Consider the following 26,505-nt stretch of genomic DNA (forward strand, 5'->3'; position numbering starts at 1 on the left):
CCTCTACAACAGCTCACTGCGAAACACTGGATGCTGTTTTCTCTTTTTGCCTTCTTTCATAGAAGTCAGAATACTCCCCGGATTTCTTTCAGTTAGCATAAACAGGTACTAGTGTAGATCTTGTGTAAAAAGCCAGTGACTTAACAGGAACGTTTAAGAAGTAGAGAACACCTGTGTCTAACTGGATGGTACGTGACAAGGGAGCGTAATGTGATTGTCAGGTCTTGGGCACTAGTTACCTGACATCCAGGCAACAATTTATTATGTAGAAATTCTGGTGGTTTGGCAGTTACATCTTGAGCGTCCTATGTTGTCAAAGGCCCTGGGGTAGACTCTGACAAAAGAGATTTTAGGTTCTCCCTCATGTAAGACTTTTCTTCCCAGGCAGGCAAAAGACACATATTCATGGGGACACTACTCAACTGTGGTTCTTAGTTAAAAACCAAAGAGAATCACCTGCACACCTAGAACATGCCGTTTGGGATGTGTTATCTAAGAACTGCCAATATCACTTAATAGATGTTTATAAAATCGCCTAGTGCCCATTGAAGGCAACCAGTTTATCAAGCTAAGGGGTTTTATAAATTCATTCTTCATTGGCTTTCACCAATGTGAAGTGTACAGACAACATGGCAGGGCTCCAATCAGACCGTTCGTTTCACATAGTAGCTTTGCTGCTGCCTCAGTTTATGATCTTGGGAAATCATTTAATCCATATAACCTTTAGCTTCCCTATCTGTATAATGGGGCTTATAATAATAGTAATATCTACCTCCTAGGGTTTTTTCTGTAGATTAAAAAAAATATGATATAAAATGGGGGCACCTGGGTAGCTCAGTTGGTTGAGCTTCCAACTTGGGCTCAGGTCATGGTCTCATGGTTCGTGGGTTCGAGCCCCGCGTTGGGCTCTGTGCTGACAGCTCAGAGCCTGGAGCCTGCTTCAGATTCTGTGTCTCTCTTTCTCTGCCTCCCCCATTCACGCTCTGTCTCTCAAAAAATAAACATTAAAAAAAAATTGTATATAATATATATATTATATATAATATATATGTAATATATTTTATATTATATATTTTATTATATATATACATATATATTATGTACATACATTATATATATACATATATATATAAATAAAAGTTAGCACATAGCCAGGCTCATACTAAGTATTGAGTATCTTAGTTCTTGTGTAATTGAGGGTTGGTGAAAAGAAATACCATCTCCTGGTAGTCTCGGAGTAAAGGAAATGCCAGCTTGTGCCTGTACCTGAATCTGCTTTTGTAGCAGCCCAAGGGTTAATACCCAGAGGGTGTGGGTGGCTCCTATTTAGAAAAAAACCACATCCCAGAGCTCCCTTTTAACCCTGTTTGCTATTGTTAGGGTTTTCCACCACCTCTTTGAAGTTTCAAGATTGACAGATGTTATTCAGTAATTCCCGCCCCATCAAATTTTTACATGTAGGTTTTCAAAAAGAAATCACAGGAAATTTGAGGGGAAAGTAAAACTTTTGGTTTCTGACACTGAACTGGGGGGTGGGGGGGCGCAGTTGGGGATTTCTAGAATCTTCTTCACACATAAATTTCAGGGGATTTCTGTTTTTGTGTTTCCCTTAGCCTGGAAAAGAATAGAAATTAGCAAGGAAGATCCTTTTCATCTATGGTCAGGAATTATAAAAAATCATCAGCAATAAATAGTTCATTTGAATGCTTTGCACACTTTGATGAATTGAAGGTTCATTTGAATGTTTTGCACACTTTGATGAATTGAAGACACAGCCAAGTAAATATGCAGTATTTATATATTTATATTTTATTAAAAGTATCTTAGGGGCACCTGGGTGGCTCAGTCAGTTAAGTGCCGACTTCAGCTCAGGTCATGATCTCTCTGTTCATGAGCCCTGCATTGGGCTGTGTGCTGACAGTTCAGAGCCTGGAACCTGCTTCGGACTCTGTGTCTCCCTCTCTCTCTGCTCCTCCCCTGCTCGTGCCCCCTTGCTCTCTATCTCTCTCCTACAATAAACATTTAAAAAAATTGTTTTTGTAATGTTTTACATTTTCTAAAATATTTTAAAATACTTTAATAAAATATTTAATAAAATAAAATATTTTAAAATATTTTCTAAAATATTCTAAAAACTTTATATTTTTAATATATATAATTATATGTTTTATAATTTATATATTAATTTATATTTATATATTTTATAATTGTATTGCTGCCCCATATGTGAAACAGAATATATTCACCTTGGACCAAAGTGAACTCTCCCCAAATTCTGCCAATGTGTTACAGGTTGTTAAAAAACAAAAAAAAAACAAACAAAAAAAAACACCCACACAAGAGGGGCCTGCAAACTTAGAGCTCTATATAGAGCGAGGTAGGAAGTATTTTAGGCTTTCTGGGCCAGATATCATCTCCGCTGCATGCACTTGTTAGTCTCTTTCTTTTTCTAAGCAACTCTTTCACAAACAAATAAAGCAACAAATGTTTGTAGCCCACAGGGCTGTACAAAAATAAGCCTTGGGCTGTGGTTTGCCAGCCCCTGCTGCAGAGCGGAAAACGTGTGAGGGCTGTTGTCCTGTATAAGTTATCATCCAGCCAGCTTCTATAGCGAACACTTGCTGAGTAGTGTAGGTGCCCCTTCCTCAGCCTGGCACACTGGGTGTGAGGACGACGATCGATACATAGATTTACCCATAAAGAGCTTACTTTCTCTTGGGGGAAACCAGCGATGCAGGGATCAAACCGATCTATGATCATAAGGCATCGTGTAGTTACAGACAAGTGGGTGCTTGAGGCAGACACATTCATGGGATACTTGAGATAATAGAGGCAGAGTTACCAGGAGGGAATGTTGTTTTCTGCTCTATTCCTTCATCTGCCCCCCCCTCCTTAACCTTGCTCTCCAGGCTCATACTTTGTTGAAAGGTGGGGACAGTCTGTACTTACTCCACAGGAACTCTCTTCGTTTGCAGTTCTAGCCCTCTCTGCCACTGCCTTGTGCCACTGTCACCAACGGTGTCTCACCTGTCCTTTGTCCAATTCATGCCTTCCAGTGTGAGCAACAATTTGGGTTTGCAGGAGTCAATTGCCATATTGTTTCCCTTTACCTCTTCTTTTTTTAAAAATGCACTAGGGGCGCCTGCGTGGCTCGCTCGGTTAAGCGTCCAACTTCAGCTCAGGTCATGATCTCACAGTTCATGAGTTCGAGCCCCGCGTCGGACTCTGGGCTGCTAGCTCAGAGCCTGGAGCCCGCTTCGGATTCTCTGTCTCCCTCTGTCTGCCCCTCGGCTGCTTGCACTCTGTCGCATTGTCTCAAAAATAAATAAATGTTAAAAAAAAATTTTGTTTTAAATGCACCAAGAGACCTTTCCCCAAAAGAGTGACTTTTTTTTTTCCCCTCTTGGTTGCTGAAATTCAGATGTGTGGGGGTTGCTCTTCCAGCGTTTTGTGGCATCTCCTTAAGATCTGAAGTTTTCATCTAGAACATACAGGCAGTTGAAGTTGGTGTTCCCAGTCAGAACTGACCTCAAGACTCAGCGGTACGTCGTGTGAAACCTAACCGCTCCAAACTGGCTTGCTACAAGCTTCCTTTCTCACTGAGCTTTGTTGACTGACGATACCAGACATGATTTAGGTGACGGATTCTCTTTGAAAGGTGATGGTTCTCTCCCTCGTACCTGGACTGTATTCTCATCACTGTATTCTCATCAAACGCCTATAGTAGGTGAAAACTGCCATTTGAACAACGATACGTACTCTCTCTGACGTGCTCTCGGGTTCCGTGTCACCTACCCAACCTTTTTTCTTTCTGTTTCCTTGTGTGGAGCTATTGGTTTGGGAGAACTACTCTTCCTCAAATCATATATTCTTACTTTTTAACAGAACATTTCTTCTGGTCACCACTCACTTTTTCCCATTGTTCGTTGACCAGCTCAGAGGTAGTCCTTGCCACCGTGGTTCCCTGTTTCTCCAAGCTTTTCTATATTCTGCCAACACATAGACTGCAGCACACATTTAGCCCCGTCCCACCGCGGTTCCCTGTTTCTCCACATTTAGCCCCGTCCCTGCTTGCTGCATTATCTCTATGCATTTGTACACGTGCCCTAATCCTCTCCTGGGTTAGAACCTCTTTGAGGGCAATGCCATGCCCACAGTGGCATCCAACAGTGCTGTGTTCAATGAGTGAATCTAGTCTCTGATCACGAGGACTGCTTCTTCACAGGTACCTTTGAGGGGAAATGGACGACCTATAAAACCAGTAGAATTCTGGCAGTCTCGTCCAGTGGAGACAAGCTGACACAAAGGTCTCGCTGAACCATGACCGCCTTTCTCCGTCTTCTGCCACTGACTGTTTCCATCTATGCTCTTCTTCCCAGAGCCAGGCCAGGCCAGCACATGACCCAGAGTTTGACATACAAGACATTGTATGCGGTCAGATAGCTGGTGCTAAGGACTCCCCTCCATCAATCCCCAGGCATGCTTCAGTGGTCCAAGCTAGAAAAATGGCTGCCTTTCTTTTTACTCTTCTCAGCTTTGTAGTAATATTTCCACTGTTGTGGGGCGCCTGGGTCCAACTCTCGATTTTGGCTCAGGTCGTGATCTCGCAGTCCGTGAGTTTGAGCCCCGCATCGGGCTCTGCAATGACAGCACCAGTCTGCTTGGGGTCTTCTCTCTCCCTCCCTCCCTGCTCTTTCTCTCTCAAGATAAATGTTAATTTTTTTTTTTTAAAAAAGACTATTTCCACTGTTGCTAGTAAGAATTCCTATTCTAGGAAACTGCACATCACATGCACGTTCAAAAGAGGGATGTTGGGTGGGTATAAGGTACCTGCCTTCCAAAAAGACCCTTTGCATCGATTCCTGTCCCCACCACCTATGTTTAAGGGTGGCCTGGGTGTCGGCCAGAACAGGACAAGCTAGAGTTTAGAAAAGAACAAAGACATTCTTTGTTTAGAAAAGAACAAAGGTCATTCTTTCTATATTACTGAAGCCTCCTGTTCAGCCTTGGGCTTAGTTAACCCTCAGTAAATGCTTTGTCCGTGTAGTGAGCACTTGCCGAGGACCTGACGTGTGCTAGGCACTGTTTACAATAGTGCCGGAGAAAGACACGGCCCCTGCCGGCATGGAGTTCTCAGTCTGCTGAGGGTGGGGCAAGTAGAGAAAGGCAGATGTGAAGCCAGTAACCAAAGTCATAGCTATTTAATTCAAATTGTGCTAAGTTGTCGCATAGGAAAAATGTAGAGCGTCATGAGAGTATATAAAACAAAACGTTCTCCCACATTTTCCTAGATTTCCTTTAGAGAGTGACATCGAAGCTGAAGTTTGAGGGATGAATGGGAGACACTGAATAGGTGGCCAGAGGCGGGGAAGACTGCGCAGGCGCACCCATCCCTGGAACAAAAAGTCACGATATATTATCCACAAAAATAATGCAGGTGTCAAACCCTCTAGATGCCTAAGGCGTGGACCCGCTCCCTGACCGTGTATACCCGCTGAACCCAACTTCTTCTCTCCCTTGTTTTGTTTCCACATCAGAATACGCCACCAACAACCCTGACCTGTTGTTAGTCATATTCCAAGTGACAGGCGTCAGCCTCCTGCCCCCCCTGGGGATCGCCATAGCCGTCATCATCATCTTCTACTGTTACCGTGTTCACCGGCAGCAGAAGCTGAGCCCATCCTGGGATACCAGCAAGCCACGAAAGCTCATGGAGTTCAGCGAGCACCTTGCCATCATTCTGGAAGACGACCGCTCTGACATCAGCTCTACCTGCGCCAACAACATCAACCACAACACAGAGCTGCTGCCCATTGAGCTGGACACCCTGGTGGGGAAAGGCCGCTTCGCCGAGGTCTACAAGGCCAAGCTGAAGCAGAACACTTCTGAACAGTTCGAGACCGTGGCGGTCAAGATCTTCCCTTACGAGGAGTACGCCTCCTGGAAGACGGAGAAGGACATTTTCTCAGACATCAACCTGAAGCACGAGAACATACTGCAGTTCCTGACAGCCGAGGAGCGCAAGACGGAGCTGGGGAAGCAGTACTGGCTGATCACGGCCTTCCACGCCAAGGGCAACCTGCAGGAGTACCTGACGCGGCACGTCATCAGCTGGGAGGACCTGCGCACGCTGGGCAGCTCCCTCGCCCGGGGCATTGCCCACCTGCACAGCGACCACACCCTGTGCGGGAGGCCCAAGATGCCCATCGTGCACAGGGACCTCAAGAGCTCCAATATCCTCGTCAAGAACGATCTGACCTGCTGCCTGTGTGACTTTGGGCTTTCCCTGCGTCTGGACCCGACCCTGTCTGTGGATGACCTGGCCAACAGCGGGCAGGTAAGTTAGACCTGGATCCCCTTACTTGTAGGGGGCCCCGCCCTACCTCTCCATCCATCTCCCGTGTCTTTTGTCTCCAACGGCCCTGTGCTCTGCACACCTGTCAAGGGAATGTAGCCGAGGTCGGGAGTTGGCCCTGGGAATGCCCCACTGTCTTCTGCCAGGGTGTCGTTACTAATGGACAGCATTTCTCCTCCTGTTTCTGCAGACCTCTTCCAATTCAAGACAGACATTCTTCTCCTTGAGTCGGTCTTCATTTTTCTCCCGTTTGCAGAGTACATTTCATTGCTTCTAAGGCCATTAGTGCTTTGCCTCTATTTTTTCCCCTCTCTTACTCTTCTACCGAGCACTTCCTACTCGGTACTGTTGGTGGCCACATTGTTTTCTTTTTACCATTCTAGAAGGCAACCTCCTTGAAGCCCAAATGCACATCCATTTGGTCATATCTAGCACAAAGCCTTGAACGGTGAAAGTGACCAATAGATATTTATTGAGTGAGTTGACAGACTGAGTGAATATACAATTCTACAGTTTTTTTGAAGCATCTCATAGATGAAAATAGAAACCTTTTTGGGTAAGGAGGTATTGGAAAGTCACTAGAAATTACCAAGCCATCCTTCACGAATGACGGCACTCCATGTTTTCACACACTGGAAGCTTGATGTGGATCATAGTAGAGTCTGGAAAGCACCGTTGTTTCCTCTAAGAAAGTGGGGGTATGTGCTTCTGAAGCATTCAGTTACTCCTTGGTCTGGCCTCTTGGGTCCATAGCTGCACAGCCATTGTTGAGGTAAACATATGGAATGCAACATGGACAGATTAATATGGCAGGGTAGTGAGTCATGCAATGACCTATTGAAAAGAAGAATTCCCTCTGATACATACGATTAAGAAACATTCCTTGGGATAGTAATATCAATTCACATGACCTGCCCTAGATTCTTGAAAAGGTAAGGACTTCATTGTCACTTAGTTAAGCTATAGATACTGCAAAATCAGACATTTAAGTGATTGCTTCCCTAGAAATATCTTTCTCCTTTTTTCCTGTGTATACCACTGTTTTTGCATTATCAGCCATTGTCCAAAGAAAACTGCATAGCATGCTCATCACAATTCTACAATGATCTAGATTTGGCCTTCTACTATAGAAATACTTTCACACAGCTTAGTTTAGTAGAGATTTTATGAAGGTACGCTACATTCTTGGCACACTAGAATGTACCACGGAGTAAACAAAGAATATTGAGGCCGTCCTTAAGTGACAGACACTAATGGCAATTATTCTTACTTTCACCATAAATCTTGGTGTTTCAGGAATGAGAAAATAGTTATTTGCAAAAGCAAAAATAGAGTTCTAACATATCACAGATGTCGTCTCCCCAGTTATCTGTGAGGATGTTATTGTATAATACAATGACATATATCATGAAGTGGGAGAAAGCAGCCCTGGGGTTTGACATTTCCTTATTTTGGCGTGCTTTGTTTATATTTTTAAAAGTGTGTTCAGGGAGAGAAAAACTATTTTTAAAAACAATTTCAGAGGCTGTCCCTTTCTGTACCAGTCTCATTATTTAAAAGAGCGGTGTGCTTTTCAAAGATCATCTGCATGTGTAGAGAACAAACATCAGTTATATTTTTAGAATAAAAATGCAGCTGGATTACACGATGGGCCTCAATGTCTATTTTTGCTTTAGGTGGGAACTGCAAGATACATGGCTCCAGAAGTCCTAGAGTCCAGGATGAATTTGGAGAATGTTGAGTCCTTTAAGCAGACGGATGTCTACTCCATGGCTCTGGTCCTCTGGGAAATGACATCTCGCTGTAATGCGGTAGGAGGTATGTATGGACCACTCTCGTACTGTGGGGGTAGACGTGTCTTCAACATGATGTCACATTGTTCGCTTCAAGCGTGATTCCAGGGGTACGACAGAGTTAACCCCACAGTGAGAGCTAGCTGAGATCGGTTAGTACACAGCCGTTCCAGAATGACTGAGAATCGTGCTAAAAAGCCTAGATTTTTCAGCTGAAAACCACGTTTGGAGCAGAAGGCTTTCTATCCCCTTCTTTACAGTATAATTACTTTTCTCTCGACACATCTCTCCACGGATATTTAAATATCTGGCAAGAGATGAACACTAGTAATACTTATAAGAATTCCTCCTGTTTGTCAAATAGATCATGTTGTTAGGAAAAATATCGGATTTTTGTTTGTTTTTATATTTGAAGGTTTTTAAACCCATCACCTATTTGCCTGGGTCCCTGTGTGGGGACGGCACTTCCTGTCTGGCTGGCCCTGTTATTTTCTGCTGCTTGCCTGCCTGCCTGCCTGCCTTCCCCCCGTGGCACATCCAAAACTAACTTGGTTTTTCCTTGCACAGTGAAATTTGTTTAACCAAGTTTCAGCCACTGAGCATAATTTTCTGCTTGAAAGCTTTGACAGTTCCAAAACGAATCCTTCGACCAGTATGAGTTGTATAAGAGACGGTGCTGTTGTCACCGTCAGAATAAATTTACCTAGATTTCGGTATCTTTTCTATCCTTTCAAACCCGTTATTCTATAAACATGAGCTGGAGATTGTGTCTCTGTCTTTCCCTCTGTCAGCGCAGCCAGCTTGTTAAGGCCCTATGTGAACTCTCTGCTTTCATTGTTATCAATGACTGAAGCCCTTTCCTGTTGATATTTGCTGAGTGTGGAAGAATTCGGGCTAATGGGGAAGAACTGAGTTCACCAACTTTTACGAGGTCTAAAAATGGATACAGTATAAACAAGTTTTCCCAAGGAAGGAACAGGATCTCATTTGCTCAGCTAGTCTCAGAAAACCTTTCATAACCTTTAGGATAAGAACGGATGGGTTTTGGGGAACCGGAAAGAGGCCATCCCGGTTCTCATTTTGTTTGATCTTAAGCCCACAGTCCTGCGTCTCTCATCTCCGCTCAGGCTGCAGAAACTCAAGTTACTTATCTCTCCTCACTTGGATCCAGCTGAAAGCCCTTCACTTGATTTAGTGTGTGAACTCACGTATTAAGCCCTTTTCTTTACCTTCTTTTGGAAAGCATTGTGGATTTTTTGGGGTTTTTTGTTTTTTTCAAAGGGGGTGGAATGTATCTTAAAAACATTAAAGACAGATTCTTCGCTTCATCTTAATCTCAGAGACTTTTCCTTTTTTTAAATATTTTTTAAGTTTTCTTATTTTGAGAGAAAGAGAAAGAGAGAACATGAGAGCATGAGCAGGGGAGGGGCACAGAGAGAGGGAGAGAGAATTTCAAGCGGGATCTGTGATGTCAGCACAGAGCCCGATGCGGGGCTCGAACTCACAAACCATGAGATCATGAGGACCTGAGCCAAAGTCGGATGCTCAACTGACTGAGCCACCCAGGTGCTTCTCAGAGACTTTTCTTCTGTGTTTCAGGAGTCCCATGGGAAGAGCATAGAGTCGGCAGATAGAAGGACAGGTCTTGCCCTCAGGAAGCTTGACTGATGAGACAGACTTTTTTTTTCTTCTTTTCTTTAAAAAAAATTTACAAATGCATCAATTTCTTGCCTTAGAGATAAGATCAATTATAATTCCCCCCAGTTGATGTTAGGCTTTAATTTTGAAGGTCTAAGAAAGAGGGTGGGATGTAGAAAAATCTTTCCTTAAGCTTAAACCTTCTTTTCTCTCACTTGAAATGCAATGTGTGTAATCACTATCTTTTATGGACCGTCTGATTTCAAAAAAGGAAATGTGGAATCTGAAGCTTAACTTGGTACGGCGAATTAGAGATTGAGATTGTATTTTGCCACATAGGTCAACTAATATTCCATTCCATCCAGTTTTATTCGGAGTAACAGGCATCTAACTGCATGCGGGAGGATGCTAACCATTAGGGGACAGTCTTGTAGGGAATGTGAAACCCCAGCTGTCCTGCCGTTAAGGGACGCCATTCTGTTCTTACGGTTGAGCCCAGACTCTTCACGTGAATGCTAAGCCTGGCCCTCGCTCGCCTTTCTAGCCTCATCTCCCCATAGCACTGTCATTCCACATGGCACGTCTTCTATGAATGCCTTTTAGGTCTCAACCCTAGGCTTTGTCCTGTGCTATTGACTGGGACCAAAATAGACTTCTAAACACGCAAGTGCAGGTCAGTTGTGACCAGTGCTGCACGAAGGTAAGGCAAGGACATGGGGCCCCAAAAGCCCACGTCAGCTGAGGGGAGTGAGACAGTAGGGTCGGGCAGGGAGGGCTCTGGAAGGATGCGTAAGACTTAGGAATGTCCTCTTGAGTTGCTTCTTTTTCAGCCTCTCTCTGCGAGGCGGCTCGAGGGGAACAGAGAAAAAGCACTACCACCCCACTGGACCAGTCAAGTCTTTCTTATCAGATGACAGAATGCCAACAGTTGATCATAGCACTCTTCCGAAGCCAACTGGTACAGCCTCCTTCACACGGAGGAGCTCTAGAGGTGGGCTGCAGTCATTGAAGAGGGTGGTCCAAGTGGAAAGGCGTCCTGGTGGAAGCAGCTCTGATCATGAAGAAAGCCACGAAGAAGTAGTAGCCACCATTCCCTGGGCACTTGCTTCATGGGTCAGCTCGTCCAGCCTACCGAGCACTCTCGGGCACTGGTATTAAATGCTGCATTTTACAGATGGGAAAACTGAGCCTTCGGGAAGTGGGAAAGCCATGTGGCCACGACACTGCTGGCCTGACCAGTGGAGGACATCGTAAAGAAAGGACATCACGGATTGGGCAGCCAGTGCTACCTTGTGCATCCTGGCCTCTAATTCAGTGTCTTTCTGGAAGTAGCCAGCAGGACTGTCACACTTGAGGAACGTTCGGTGATGGCCTCACTCGTGAAAGTCTCCAGGGATGGACTTTCCCGTCTCCTCTGGGTGCATCTCTATTAACAGATTCCTAAAGCTCTTAATTTCTGAGCATGTTACAGACTCAGTGCCTTAAAGTCTGAGATAACTTCTTTATCCTTATTTCTCTGAAGATCTGTTTATTCGTTCATTCCTTCTCTTAACAAATATTTATTGAGTACCAGTTGTAGGGCAGGCATTATTCAAATGCTAAGGACACAGCAGTGGGGGGCAAAAAAAAAAAAAAAACAAAAAATGCTGTCTCTGTCCTCCAGAGACAAGGAGTCTGTGAAGAACTCATATTGTCGAAAGGGGGGTAATGAACAAACAGATATGTGATTACAGCACCGGGGTGGGAGTAGGCAGATATGAATTTAGAAAGCAAAATAAAGAGTCAGGGACAGATCATGACAGAGTGCATCATCTCGGACACTCGGATCACCTGAAAGAACACGGAAGTCAGGAAAACAGGTCTTTCAGAGTTGTTTGAAGGAGCCGATCACAGGAGGTGATTGGTCTGTGACTGTCTTAGAAAGGAGGAAAGTCGTGAAATCGTCCTTCAGCAAGGACAGACCCGGAGACGGGCCCTGCTTTACAAAGAAATCTCTGTCCGGCTTTTGGTTTATTTGGTGTTCATGCAAGCGTTTGCGGTGCGTGGGAGGCGGAGGACGGCGGGGACCCTTTCGGGGGCCCCCCTCTGGCGAGCACAGCAGACACAATATGCACATCACCCCCAGCCAAAACGGACCCACCAGAAAACCGACTTCCAAATAAATCCCTGGCCACTGAGGTCTTTGAATAGCAACTGACACACGGCAGCCCGCGGAGCGGGCGTTTAACAAGGGGAGAGACGTAGCTCTTAAGCATCCTGTCTTCCTGCCACAGGCCTGGAAGACAGAAAGTCACATGAGTCGAAAAGAAAGGCAAAAGAGAAAAACAACAACAACGACGAAGAGGGGTGGGGGAGGAGGGCTGAAGAGAGGATAAGAGGTGCTCGAAGTTTTCCTGGGTTTCAGGGGAGCATCATTTAGAAGCAGATACAAAACTCAGGGGTGCTGCCTCGAGGACCACTGTCAGCCTGCTCTGTGAAGTTGGAACTGCATCAGAACAACAGCTGTGTTCCAGATGCCGACTTCCAGAGGAAGAGCATCGTGTCCCAGAGACTTGCCCTCTGCGTGCGCAAAATCCGGGGGGGCGGGGGGGGGGGAGAGGCAAGGGTGGTTTCTCTTAAGAGCCTCCTGAGAGACATGAAAGGAAGCTGCCAGGGTCTGGGAGGGATGGCTTCCATCAGTGGAAAGACTCAGGGGAAAGCCTGGGAGAGGGGAGCCGGAAAGGAGAGCAAGCCGTACGTGATAAAGAAGTTCCGCAGACAAGATGTTGTTTGAGGCAGCCGGGCAGATCCCGAGGTGTCGTGTCGGGCCCTGGTGCGCCTGGCGTGGGAAGCAGCCTGAGGGTGGGACAGAGACTGGGTCCGAGTGAATAGTTCTGTCGTGCGGACGTCTGCCTGGGGTTGGTTGCCTCAGAGCCTGGAACAAGAATTGAGCCTGAGTGGTTTATTTGGGAAGAGATCCCAGGAAATGCCAGTAAGCGAAGGCAGAAGCGAGTCAGGAAAGGGGAGGAAGCCGGGAAATGGCAGGTCATCAAGCAGGCCATCGCTGCGGGCAGCTGGAACAGAGTCCTGCTGGGGACGCCGGGAGCAGACACACACACGCCCCGGGAGCAGACCATCCGACCCACGGGCAAGCTGGCCGTTTTCCTCCCAAACCCCATCCATCGTGGGTTCAAGGTCGCTCCCCGGGGCGAGTCGGAAGGGCGAACACAACCTGCCCAGCGCGTTCCACCTGTGTTGGGCCAGCAGGCATGGACAGCCGCGTGGCCGGCGGCCTTCTGGGAGTATATGGAGTAACGGTGCGGAGAGCCCGCTCCCCCCTTGACTGGCGTGATGACAGTTCCTCGCAGAAGGGAGGCCTGAGCCGTGGCATCGTTTATTCAGATGCACAGACGGCACCTCCAGAAAATCACGCATTAACGCCGCGGCCAACACTGCCCTGATCTGGTGCCCGCGGCACAGGTTGTGATGGGGTCCTCTTCCCCCACCTCTACCGCCACCAGCCCACCTGTTTCACCAAAACCCAGAATGGACCAGCGTTTGGGTTTCATGCTGGTCAATAAAAGCAGGGAGAAGGCTGCTCGTTGCCATCAGTGAGGGGTTTTCTCGTTGGCTCTTTTGTTTTTTTGTGTAACCCGTTTAGCAATTACACACCGTAACCGTCCGACAGATTTCCATAAGGTTCCCCTTCTTGGAGCCATGCGGTGCAGAGGGGCCGGCCAAGGCAGGGAGGGACACATTTGTCACATTTGTGACAGGCATGTTCCCACCTGGGGCTGCCCCAGCTGGGCTTGTTCTGGCCAGGGGGGAGAACGAACTCACCGAAACGCTTAGTAGAGAGGAGAAAGCATGCAGGCTTCCTAAAAAGGCAAAGCCAGTTCATCAGAGGAACAGTAATACAGCCCGCGATTCTGAGCGTTCTTCCTGGAATCCAGCGTGCTCTCTGGCCTCGGTTTTCGCAACTGGAAAATGAACTGTTGGATCACATCTCTCAAGACTCTTCTTCAGCATTCTCAGACTCATTTGAAATGTTGAAAGTATGTTTAATAACTTGCATTCGGTTCCTCTGTCAAGACGCAACTCCTATTCCTTGCAAAACACGTACAACAGTCCTGCTGAGAGCATGGGCTGCAGAGGGTGCTGGCCCTCGGACGGGTTGTTTCAGATTTGCGACATGATGAGGACAGAGCGGGGGTGCGGTGACTCTGATAGCAGTCTGGGGTTGCCCAGGACACCCAAATGGCATTCCTTCTTCCTGTAATTTTCTACAGTGTTTTACCCAAGCTTCAGTCCCCAGTGAATTGGGGGGGGGTGCAAAATATCTGTCTAGTCTTTTATCAAAAAGAGATAGATTGAGAAGCACTCATCATAAACAGTAAGGGGCAAATTTAAATCACTTTTTTGGGAAGTTTGTTTTTGAGAGAGAGAGCATTTGCATGAGCAGGGAGGGGCAGAGAGGGAGAGAGAGAATCCCAAGCAGGTTCTGTGCTGTCAGCATGGAGCCAGACTCAGCGCCTGAACTCACCTACCGTGAGGTCATGACCTGAGCCGAGATCGAGAGTCACATGCTTAACCGACGGAGACACCCAGATGCCCTTAATCACTTTTAATCCCGGCATTGCACCTAAGCCACTTTTGTGAGACTAAGGATGAGGAGTGGGACAAAGATTTGCTTTTGCCTGTATCCATCTACTTAGTAATTTTGGAGTTTTAAACACATGCATTTTCTAAAATAAAAGCATTTTAAGCACCAACACGAAAAACAGATAAGGACAAAAGATAAATAGACGGGGATAAAAGACATGTAACCTGGACCGAGCAATTTTGCCAGAGTGGATGAAGCATCTCAGCCCCTAGTTGCCTGAAACCATGGGAGAAAGTTGGAGCTGAAAACCAACCTCTGGTTTGGCCAGTCACCACGTCTGCTCGAGTCCCCCGACCGTCTGGGTTTCGGTGCTCGAGGTTTCATCCCAGGAAGGACCATCGGTGCCCAACTGGCTGACAGAGGCTTCCTGCCCTCAACCACCTGCCCCAGGGCTTAGGCCTCCACCTCGGTCTCTGTGGCCGCCTCCTCCTGCTGAAGCAAAGAAAATATGCACGGTATCCTGAGGGCCTCTGAGTAGACCTGAGGAGCAGTTAGCACCTGGCCTCCAGGAAGAAAGAAACAGCCTCTCTCACAATGTCTGTCCGCGGTCATCCTCCACAACCTGATTAGAGACCTGAGAAGGCATTGCCTTCACAGCCACAGAAGGAAAAAAAAGGAAAAGAATGTTAGCAGACAGTGGTCTCCACGATCAGAGATTCAAGCCGGTGACTGAGAGGCAGAGGGACACGTGCTGCCAAGCACAGGTCATCTTTACATGTTATAGGGCATGATTTAAAAAACTGGGTGGGAGTGCGTACATTTAAACTGAGGGCAAAAAGCAAAGAAAGAGGAATTGCAGAAATCCTTAAGACAAAAAGCCCGCTTAGCTGTTTTGAAAAATATATGTTATGTAAATATGACATTCACAGGGAGTTGAAGAAAAGTCAGCTGAAAATATGCATACACTTTAGTTTTTTTTTTAACATGCATATACTTGAAGTCTCCATCCCGTTTCCTCACTGGAAAGACTACCTCGTTATTAAGGGATGGGGGTGTGCCAGTGTGGGTCACAGCATGGTCACCCAGACTTGTCTAATTTTTTTTTTTTTAGTGTTTATTTTTCAGAGAGAACGTGCAAGTGGGGGAGGGGCAGAGAGAGAGGGGGACAGAGGACACGAAGCCGGCTCTGCGCTGACAGCAGTGAGCCTAGTGCGGGGCTCGAACTCACAAACTGTGAGATCATGACCAGAGCTAAGTCAGACGCTTAACTAAGCCACCCAGGTGCCCCAGACTTGTCTTATTTATTTATTTATTTATTTATCTAAATGTTTTTATTTATTTTTGAGACAGAGACAGAGCATGAGCGGGGGAGAGATGGAGAGAGAGAGAGACAGAGACACAGAATCTGAAACAGGCTCCAGGCTCTGAGCTGTCAGCACAGAGTCCGACGCGGGCTCAAATTCAAGGACTGTGAGATCATGACCTGAGCTGAAGTCGGACGCTCAACCGACTGAGCCACCCAGGCGCCCCCAGACTTGTCTAATTTAAACTTAAAAGGAGATTCATAGATCCACACTCTCCCAGTTCAGCTCAGAGAATCCATTTCAGACTGCCCTTGACCTCACCTGCCTACTTAATCTCCCACAAGTCACAGACTCCTACCCCTCAGGGATACCAGGGAATCTGACAAATCTCCCAGCTTCCCAAGGCTTTAGGAAAAGTAGGAAGTAATCCAGTTAAAATTCTCTTCACTCTGGGAAAGGACTGTCGCCTTTGTCTTCTTTTCCAAAGGGGCATTCATTACTTTTTCTTTAAGCAGAAAACAAGCCCGTGCCTAATGCCCTCTGCCATCATCAGCTCGCCCCCATTCCCCATGGAAACCTGCGTTAGTCCCCACAGAACTTACAAAATTAGACACTGTGGTTTGTGGAACTTTGAAGATTAGAACTGGAAATTAAATAAATTGGCCCTGGGTTATAACGACCTCAACTCTGGAGATTTTTTTTCTTTGTTCTCTAGGAATCTTAGCCATGAGCTCAACACCTGGGATTGATTCTGATCCCGCCATTTTCCTTCCCTGACTGCAGTCATCCCCCGCCCCTTTCTGAGCACTGCGCTGTGGGAATTGTTGATGGGTTAGTACGTTCACTTTCTCAGGAAGAAGCCCTGTCAAGGCTTCCTCAGGGTGACTTTGCAACCAGGGTCCAGTGGTGCAGTTTAGCTGAGAGATTGACCTGAAGAGAAAACACTTCTTTGACTGCTGTCTTAGGCTGGCTTTCCTAGAACTAATCTAAAACAAAGAGTTTTGTGCAGTGGTTTACTGAGGATGAGGTCTCAGGAGAAGGGAGGAAGGGAAGGGGAGAACCTCAGTAAGCCTGTAGTTTCAGGAGAGGTCTAGCCTCAGCCTCATCTCATGGGGAACTCTAGAGTATGAACTGTACCATGGTTATCTCCCTGCAGAGGCAAGAGGGTTAGACTATTAATACTCCCACGTTAATTTATCATTGGCTGCCGGCTGTCTCTCAGGGTGAGGCTTTCTGGAAAACTCTAGGCCAGGCGGCTCTCATCAGCGAAGGGCAATCCTCCAGAGGAGGGTGAAGTTGTGGCCTCTTAGGACTCAACACCTGTGGCAGCTGGGGGCTGGTGCTCTTGGCTTGGTTAAGGTATAGAGCCAGGGAGCCAACAATGCTAGCTATGGCAGCCCAAACAGTTGGAAATGGAGAGTGTGTGGACTGATACATTTTCTAAGGAACACTTTATATCATATACAAATCCTATCCCATTATATTGTATTAGAATATGCATACCTCAAGACATGGAAGTAAGAGGGCATCATATTATTTGACTAGGTTGGATTTCAAGATAATCCGGAGGGCGACAGGGAGGTCATCCACTTCAGCCCCTTCCTTTTATAGAAGACAATGTTTAGATCAGAGTAAACTGTACTGAGAACCAGCTCTGATTACCAGTCCTCGGCTTCTAGAATTCGACCCAACTCCTATCTGTCGAATGCCTGCCGCTGTGTATATGGCACAATTTTTAGCACTGAGCAGAGAATCAGAGGACACTAGACTCAGCCTCTGCCTTGGGCCCTAGGAATGTACAGTCTGTAGAAGAAGATAAGGGAATGGAAGAAAGAAGTATTATGCAGATCAAAATTCACGTCTCACCTCGAGAGCAGTAAGGGCTAAGTGCTGTGGCACTGGAGGGGCAAAAGTGGACACACCAAAGGATGGTCTGTGCTCACCTCAATGTGATGGGAAGCCTTCATCACAAATTTCCTGAAAAAAGATCTTCTATTTGGGGGCTAGAGGGGGTGCCACAGAAGATGAATCCGCAAGTGGGGTTCTGGGAAAGGGGAGAAAACAAACAAATAAGAACAGGCAATCCATTTTCAAAATGGCATTTGCCTCAAAAGCTTCTTCAGTTCTTAGCCTGGAAGGGCAACTTATTGAAAGTTTTACTCATTAAACAAGATTATTTTGCTAAAAGCCCAAGGTCCTGGTTTCTGTAGGGAAAATGTTGGATCCAGCCCATCCTCCATTTCCAGCACAGACATGTTTTACTTATTTTTATTTTTTGACATTTATTCATTTTTTTGAGAGAGAGTACGAGTGGGGGAGGGGCAGAGAGAGGGGGAGACACAGAACCAAAAGCAGGCTCCTTCAGGCTCCGAGCTGTCAGCACAGAGCCCAACGCAGGGCTCGAACTCACAGGCCACGAGATCATGACCTGAGCTGAAGTCAGATGCTTAACCCACTGAGCCACCCAGGTGCCCCCAGATATGTTTTAGTACCGGAGTGTTTCCAGTCTTTTAGGCTGTCCTGTGCCATACTGACATGTAGGGGATCCCCACCCACTTACTGCGTTGTTTTAGTATTCACTTAGAGTTTAGGCATTGCCACTTTGGACGGGATAAGATTCATCCATCCATCCATCCCTCAACAAAGTATTAACTGAGAGCCTCTTGTAGAGGAGGCCCTACCAGGGGTGCTGGGAATACAAGGATGACCAAAGGGAGTCTGAACCTACTCTCCGATGCACACAATCTTGTTAGATGAGACCAATAAATTTGACTACAGCAAAATATGATACATGCTAACATAGAGCTCTGCCCAGGACATCTAGCCAGGAATGTCTTGAAGGATATTCAAGGAAGTTTCTATAAAGAGATTCACTTTAGTTGAAATCTGAAGCCCTAGGGAAGGAGTACAGCATATCCTCTCTGATCATCTTTGTCACATGTACCGCTAAAGGAAAACTACCTTTTTAAATTTTGTTTGTTGATGTGTTGTCAATCTCTCTCCTCTGCGATCCCACTAAACAGCATTGCTCAATGTTTTTGTCAGCATTGCTGGCCTTAGGAGTCTTTATAGACATTTTTTTTCTTTTCTTCTCTTGTGTATGTGTGTGTTTTAATTTTAAGTAGGCTCCACACTTAAGGTGGGGTTTGAACTATGACCCTCATATCAAGAGTCGCATGCTTTACCGACTGGGCCAGCCAGGCGCCCCAACAGTTTTTTTTTTCTTAATCCTTACTCTGCTTCAGTGATTTTCCTTCCTGGAAGAACATACATAATCTAAAATTCACTGTCTCAATCATTTTTAAGTGTAGAATTCACTAGCGTTAAGTACATTCACAGTGATGTTTAACCATCCCCATTACCTCTTTCCAGAACTTTCTCATCTTCCCCAACTGAAACTCTGTACCCATTAAACAATAACCCTCCATCTCTCTCCCACACACATGCACCCTCCCAGTCCCCAGCAACCACCAGTCTACCTTCTGTCTCTATGAATTAGTCCATTTTAGGTGCCTCATGTAAATGGAATCAGATGATATTTCTCCTTTCGGGATTGCCTTCTCTCACTTAACATAATATGCTTGAGGTTCATCCGCTTTGTAACTTGTGTGAGAATTTCATTCATTTTTAGGCTGGGTATCCCCATGAAGTTTGCCGCCACCTATTAAACCTGTGTGTGTCCTAGGGACGTTTGTAGGGCTACAAACCATCGTAATGTGTAAGATTTCTCCACCTCCCAAGAACCAGTGTTGCCTTCTTGGGGCAACATCGTCCCCCTGAGAATGCCTGCTTGAAAATGTAAGCTGAGGGACCTTGTTGGTCCCATTCTTCACTGTCCGCAGCCATTAGCACAGTCCCTGGCACGTAGCAAGAGCTCAACAATTACCCATTATTTCTCTGGCTCTTTCCACAACTACTCCTTCTTTCTTATTTTAATCCACTCTTCTTTAAGCATTGCTCTCAGAGGAATCACAGGTATATTTTGATGCTCGGTGGCTCAGCGTACTCGGCCAGGCTGCTCACCTTGTTCTTGTCCCCAAGCTGCCCACGCCCTTCTCAGCGGCCTTGTTCACCTGCTCTCTTTAACAGAGGTGAAAGAATACGAGCCTCCATTTGGTTCCAAGGTGCGGGAGCATCCCTGTGTTGAGAGCATGAAGGACAATGTGCTGAGAGACCGAGGCCGACCAGAAATTCCCAGCTCCTGGCTCAACCACCAGGTAAGGAGTTGCTGTTTTGAAGGAAGAAGCAGATTTGTCTGAAGTAGCCTCTAGTAGAGGAGAGAATTTTAGGATGTTGGGCTTCAGTCGGAGGGCGGGTCGCTTGGTGCTCCACGATCCTGCTAGGTTTTGTTTCTAGAGAAAATGTCACTAAAGTGGACTCACACTTTAGACACGCCATTCAAAGAGGGCTCTCCAGTAATCATTTGCAGGCCATCGTCCCATTACGCAAGCCGGCTTGGGTCTGGCGTTAAAATATTTTGTTTGCAGCCTCTGCCCCTCACCTCCCAAGCCTTTACGTAGCGTGTTTATGTTTTGTTCCCTTCTGGGTTCCAAATATCGTCTCCTGGGAATCTTCTGCTCTAAGAGTGAGAAGTAAGCAGAGTCTGTCCCCCAGTGGGACTGGGGGGCGGGTGCCGTGTGCTCATGGCCGTGTGCAGGCCGCGCACACTGGGTTTGGAAGGTCACCAGCTCTGCAATAAAAGAAAGCCGGGAGACGTAGGAAGGGCCAAGTGAACAAATAGGAAATCTGTCTGTGGGGAGCATCCTCAGGGCTGCTGCTTTTCTTTTCTTTTTCCAAGAGATGGTAGGCAAGGGCATCTGTGGAAGGGCAGTGGTTCTGGACTTTCGGGGTGAACTATCCAAATTCTTTGTTTGGGGGCATTTTGACTAGAGCGGTGATCAGAGAAGAAGAAGAAAGTGAGTGATAGGTTGCCAGGGCAAGAGAGCTGTGCGACATACTCGGGAGAGAGCGTGAAGGAAGGACGAGAGGGAGCCGTGTGCTCCTGTCTCACGGAGAGCTGATCTTTCTCCTGGGTAGACCCTCTGATGGCCTCCTTTGGAAGAATTCCCTTATCCAGTGAAGGTCGGGCTAAGTTGTAGGTTTTCCGAAGGGCAAGGCAAATTGAGATAAGCAACAGAAACAACAAATCACGCACAATCAGGAAGACAGATGGAGCCAGAAGCCTGGTCGGTGCCAATCCTGGCCCGGAGCCACTTCAGCAGACAGTCCCTAATAAAGTCGGGGTACAGCTTGAACCAGGCCATGGTAGCCCAGGGCTTCCCCGGGGTTTCGGGCAAACCCTCTTTGGCTGAAAATGCAAGGCTGTTTTGTGTTCCTTCCGAAGTCAGCAGGCACTGGGGTTATTTCTTTCAAACCCCGTTGCCTCCTCTGCTGTATGGTGCTTGTAATGAAGCCATTATTCATGATGATAAAATTCTGGAAAGAATTTGCATAATACATTTTTTCTTTTAATGAGATTTGTTGCCCTATTGATTTCACGTTAATGCTTAATATTTAATTTAATTTACTGCCTGTAATTACAGGGCCAGAATAAAATAAATGTTACTTGTGTACCAACAGTACCACTGCACTCTTAACAGGCCATCAATCAATACCGTCAATTAGGTGAATTTTACAATTAATTCAACATCATGAATTCACTCACAGGGCAGGAAGGGAAGGAGAGGCTCCTAGGTGTGTTGGGAAAGTTACCTGTGGTAGATGCTCAACAGCAACGTGCCGGTTCGCGGGGCAGGTGCTGGGGTATATCCGTCCCACCTGGGCCACTTGTATCAAAGATCACCAGTGACCATGGGGAGCCTCTAACTGTTGGACGCACACTCTACGTCTGCCTCTCTGTTTAACCCCTGCCTGCTTGGTTGCCAAAAAGGACTTGAAATGATGAACGTGTTTGCACTGCAAAATAAAAATTACGCCCGTGAGAGAAGACCCTTGCCACTGTACTGGGCAGCATTTCCTGAATGCCACCCCCTCCTTTTTAAAAAAAATTTTTTTTTAAGTTTTTGATACAGAGTGCGAGTGGGGGAGGGACAGAGAGAGAGGGAGACACCGAATCCGAAGCGGGCTCCGAGCTGTCCGCACAGAGCCCGACGCGGGGCTTGAACTCACGGACCGTGAGATCATGATCTGAGCCCAAGTCGGACGCTTAGCCAGCTGAGCCACCCAGGCGCCCCCGAATGGCCCTTTTGAACGGCGTCTTTATGGGGCTGGACGAAACCTTCTGACAGAGCCTGGAGTCTAGCACGGCTGACTTACAAAGACAGCTGCTTCCTAGGGTGCAGCCTGATGTCGCTGGGAGGAGCAGGGCACGAGGGGTCATCCTTGGCAGCTGCCGGAAGCTGTCCAGAGAATGTGGGACTTCACAGGAGGAAACCAGCCCAAGGTTTGGACTTCACTCTGACTGGGGTATTTAACCCTGTTTAAGTAGAAAGGTGTCTGTGATTCCAACTGTAAGATGCTCTCAAAAGGCAAAACCATAGACGCAGGAAGATCAGTGGTCTCCAGGGGCTCAGGGAAAGAGGAAGGAGGGGTGGTGGGGTACAGAGGACTTTAAGGGCAGGGTACTTACTCGGTGGGCTATGACCATGTGCCTCCATGCCGTTGTACATTCGGCAGGACCCCCGGCGTGTCCCCCGGTATAAACCACGGACTTTGGTTGGTAGCGATGTGTCCGTGTTGGTTCCTTGACTGGAATAAACGTACCACACGATGCGAGATGTCCGTAGTGGGGGACACTATACGTGTCAGGGGAGGAGGTGTTCGGAAACCCTCTGTGCTTTCCGCTTAGTTTTGCTATGAACCTAAGACCACCCTAAACAATAAGGCCAAAAACTGCTCTAAAGAAATAGGAAGGCATGACAGGGTGTCAGGGGCCACTTCATGGGAATTTTCCGGTACCGGGGATGCTACTGCACCTCAGAGGCCTCCTGGGGAGTCCTTGTCGCGATCAGACGTGCCGGCTCTCCATCTCACGACCTGTCATGATGCCATGGCGCAGGAGCGGATGGGTAGAGCAGGCTTCCAGGACAGCGCACGCCCCTTTGTTCCACAGGCGAGTGGCCGGCCCCGCCTCGTGGGTGCTCAGTCGGGACATGGGGCTGGCACCCAGCCAGTACCGCAGGGGCGAGGTCAGCAGGAGCCCCCCAGACCAGCAGCTCCGTGTGACTGTGACTTTTGTGACTTCTTTCCCACCGCAGGGCATCCAGATGGTGTGCGAGACTCTGACCGAGTGCTGGGACCATGACCCGGAGGCCCGGCTCACGGCCCAGTGCGTGGCAGAGCGCTTCAGTGAACTGCAGCACCTGGACAGGCTCTCGGGGAGGAGCTGCTCCGAGGAGAAGATTCCCGAAGATGGCTCGTTGAACACTACCAAATAGCTCTCTCGGGGCAGGCTGCGCTGATCTAAAGAGGCTGCCCCTGTCACCAAAGAACAGAGGCAGCGGGAAGCTGCCCCTGACTCTGAACCAATGCTTCCTGGAGGCCCCGGGGGCCACTCCCCTCCCCGTGAGCTGTGGGCGTGAGCAGAAACACCAGCAGCAGGGAGTGGGTATCATGAAGCATTCTACGCCTTTGACATTGTCATAGGATAAGCTGTGTTAGCACTTCCTCAGGAAATGAGATTGATTTTTACAATAGCCAATAACGTGCACTTTATTAATGCCTGTATATAAATATGGAATAGCTATGTTTTATATATATCTATATATGTCTATATCTATATATATATACAGCCATACTCTGGAAAGAGACAAGGAAAAAAGATCAAACATCCCAGGAAATTGGTTTGTTTGGAGCGCTCCGGAACCAGGCACAGAAGGAAGGGATCCGTGACAGCATTAGCATTTGACAATCACACGTGCGCTGGTTCTCTGACTACACAAGGTGGGGGCTCTGCATCAGGAGAGGGGCTCCGAGGCTCCGAGCCAGCCGTGGCCACGCTGCACTCGCTTTTGCAAACTAATAACTCCGTGCACGTGGAATTAGCTCCTTTTCTGGCCAGGGAGCTAATTAGAGTCACGCCGTTTGGGGACCAGATGCTGGGAGACTGGGTCTCCTGGACTTCTCACTTGAGCTTCAAGCCCACGATCGGTTTGTGAGTCACCTTCCTCGACCAGCTCAGAAACTCTGTCCCGTCTCCAAGAGCTTTTAGCTTCCCAGGCTTCACGGGCATAAAAATCAGAACAGATTTCCCCACTTAGGAAGTGGCCGCATATTCTACTAATGACAGATCGTTCTTTCTGTTTGTTAATCCCCCTGCCATATCTATGCTACTCTTCTCTCCTCCGACCCAGATTCCCTTTCCTTAAAGGGAATACGTCTCCTGTCGAGGGTTCGTTGTGTTCATTTGCTCATCAGGCTCGGTTTGAGTCTCCAGCTTTCTGTGCAAACGCCAAGAGTTTCCATCTCTCTGGGCTCCTGGATGCTTCAGTACATGTTGGCCTAGTCAGAAGGATTCGAGCTGCATGACACTGCCATGGTCAGAGCTGTTTCCTCAGGCACTCTGAACATGTGTTTTGCTTGGCCAGCACAGCGTTGAACAAAATTGAGCCACTTTTTAAATATTTGGAGATTTTGCAAAACAGAAAATCTGGATCCTCCCAAGTGAAGACAGATAGCAGATGGTTTCCAGTTCTCCCCAGTCCACATTATTCACAAGACAAAGGTGTGGACACACTTTTAAAGCTGCTTTACTTCTCGCTGTAAACGTTGGCATTTTCCACTGCCCACCCCATCCCAGGCTAGGAATTAAACCTGCCCGTAACCAAGGCCCCTTGTAAGAAATGTGCGTTACGTCAGCCATTCTCTGGCTAGATCATATGAGTTTGATTGCCTCTCTCTTCCTGGTCTGGTGTTAAGATTTTAAGTTGGTGGGTTTTTCTGGACTGAAGGGGACCCCCTCAAGTGGTCCCAGTTAAGCCAAATCTATTTTGCCTATATGTTAAGAGCTTTCCCCTGCGCATTATGGAGGGGAGCTCTTACCTAGAAGCTTTTAAAAGCCAGGGTTATCAGTCTCTCCACCATACCAGCCTTCCCCGCCCTTTGCAGGATTTGCTAGCAAGGACTTGAATGTGGGACACAGTCCCTTTTGCATTTAGGAAGTCTGTGTCCGAATGGGCAAGAACAAAGAATGAGCTTTAATACTCCATAGGAATTTGTTAATCCACAAATGTTAATGCTGCAAATAATCTCTCTCTTTTTTAATGTTGTTGAAGCTACCTATTTTCAGCCAAATAGGAATATTAGGACTGGCAGTGAGCAAATCAGTTCCATCTGGATTTTGGAAGGTCTCCTCTCATTGAAGTTTTAGCAGATAGGCTGAGATTTGGGATTAGATGAACCTTGTAGGCACCCTTCTCAGTGGGGGTGGGCTGAGAGAGTTCGGGACAGTCCGTCTGCAGTACCTTGGAAGTGCCCGGAAATTCCTTTGCACCTTAGGGCTTAGATGCTGTCCCAATAGCTGTTGCTCATTGACCTCTAGTGGTGAATTTCTAGAATACTGGTCCATTAATGGGATTTTCCAAGATTCAAAAGAGCTTTATCACTTCTGGGTGGTCATCAGCATAAACTGGAATGTAGTGTCAGATGATACTGTGGCTTTTTTTTTTTTTCCTTGTCAAGAAAAAGACCAAGGAATAACATTCTGTAGTTCCTAAAAATACTGATTTTTTTTTTTACTACTATACATAAAGGGAAAGTTTTATTCTTTTATGGAACACTTCAGTACTCATGTATTAAAATAGGAATGTGAATGCTATATACTCTTTATATCAAATGTCTCAAGCACTTATTTTCATTCTATGCATCGTTTGTCTTTTATATAAATAAAATGTTTATTAGATGGAATAAAGCAAAAATACTCAGGTCAGCTTCCTACCTTTCGATCCTGTTCATCGTGATTAAGCCATTTAACCACACTCGGTTATTGTGGGAAAAGTCACAAATTTTCCAATTTGTTGTCTTCTTCAAGTGGCAGTCTCAAGTCCTTTTTTTAAAAAAGCAATCACAAAAGTTCCATCCCAAGAGAGGCACCAAATGTCATTGGTGGCCGGGACGTGAAGTCTCTACGTCTCCTGGCTGCCATCTCGCCTGTCCCAGAAACTGCCTCCATTCACGTGACTTTGTCTTCTAGGCTCCTTCCCTCGCATAGCAGGCCCTTGACTATCTTTTTGACTGTTGTCACTTATGCTTCCTCCCTCTTCCTTTCTACTCATCCACAGCATCTTACTTAGGGCTTTTAATCAGTTTATCTTCATCACCAGATGACAATGCCTTAGGCAGTTGGCTCCAGGTCCTTGCTGGAAGGATTTCTGGTAACAATGTCTGTGATTTGCTGCCCAACCTTTGGCCTTCCAGTTTTGGAATCTCAGAGATTCAATGGCTTCTTCTAAGTTATTAACTGAGTTCTAAATAGTTACAGTTCTAAATATTGGGCTTTCTTTATTTTTTTAATGTTTATTTTTGAGAGCGAGAGAGAGCATGAGCAGGGGAGGGGCAGAGAGAGAGGGAGACACAGAACCAAAAGCAGGCTCCAGGCTCTGAGCTGTCAGCACATGGCCCAGTGTGGGGCTTGAACCCATGAACCGCGAGACAGGGCTACCCAGGTGCCTGGGCCCCCTACGTTGGGTTTCTAAACCTCAGCACTACTGATGTTTTGATCAGATAGTTCTTTGGGGAGTGGGCCTGTCCTGTGCATTGTAGACAGCATCCCTTGCCCCCACCTCCCAGCTGTGACAACGAAAAATGTTGCCAAACATTGCCAAATGTCCCCTAGGGAACAAAATCACTCTCGGAATCACTGAACTAGATGATGTG

The 26,505-nt window shown here is 46.9% G+C and overlaps 1 protein-coding gene across 2 annotated transcripts in view; it reads left to right on the forward strand.

Moving 5' to 3' along the window:
• TGFBR2 (transforming growth factor beta receptor 2) overlaps positions 1 to 25,558 on the forward strand; it is a 91,491-nt gene extending 65,933 nt beyond the window's left edge. For both annotated transcript variants that reach the window (XM_043595600.1, XM_043595599.1), the window contains 4 exons: positions 5,538 to 6,337; positions 8,032 to 8,173; positions 19,762 to 19,889; positions 22,890 to 25,558. In XM_043595600.1, the coding sequence (XP_043451535.1) occupies positions 5,538 to 6,337; positions 8,032 to 8,173; positions 19,762 to 19,889; positions 22,890 to 23,069 (1,250 nt within the window). In that variant the 3' untranslated portion in view covers positions 23,070 to 25,558. The remainder of the gene's footprint in view (positions 1 to 5,537; positions 6,338 to 8,031; positions 8,174 to 19,761; positions 19,890 to 22,889) is intronic.
• Positions 25,559 to 26,505: the final 947 nt, after the last annotated feature.

Source organism: Prionailurus bengalensis, chromosome C2 (assembly GCF_016509475.1).
Source record: "Prionailurus bengalensis isolate Pbe53 chromosome C2, Fcat_Pben_1.1_paternal_pri, whole genome shotgun sequence".
Lineage (NCBI taxonomy): Eukaryota > Metazoa > Chordata > Mammalia > Carnivora > Felidae > Prionailurus > Prionailurus bengalensis.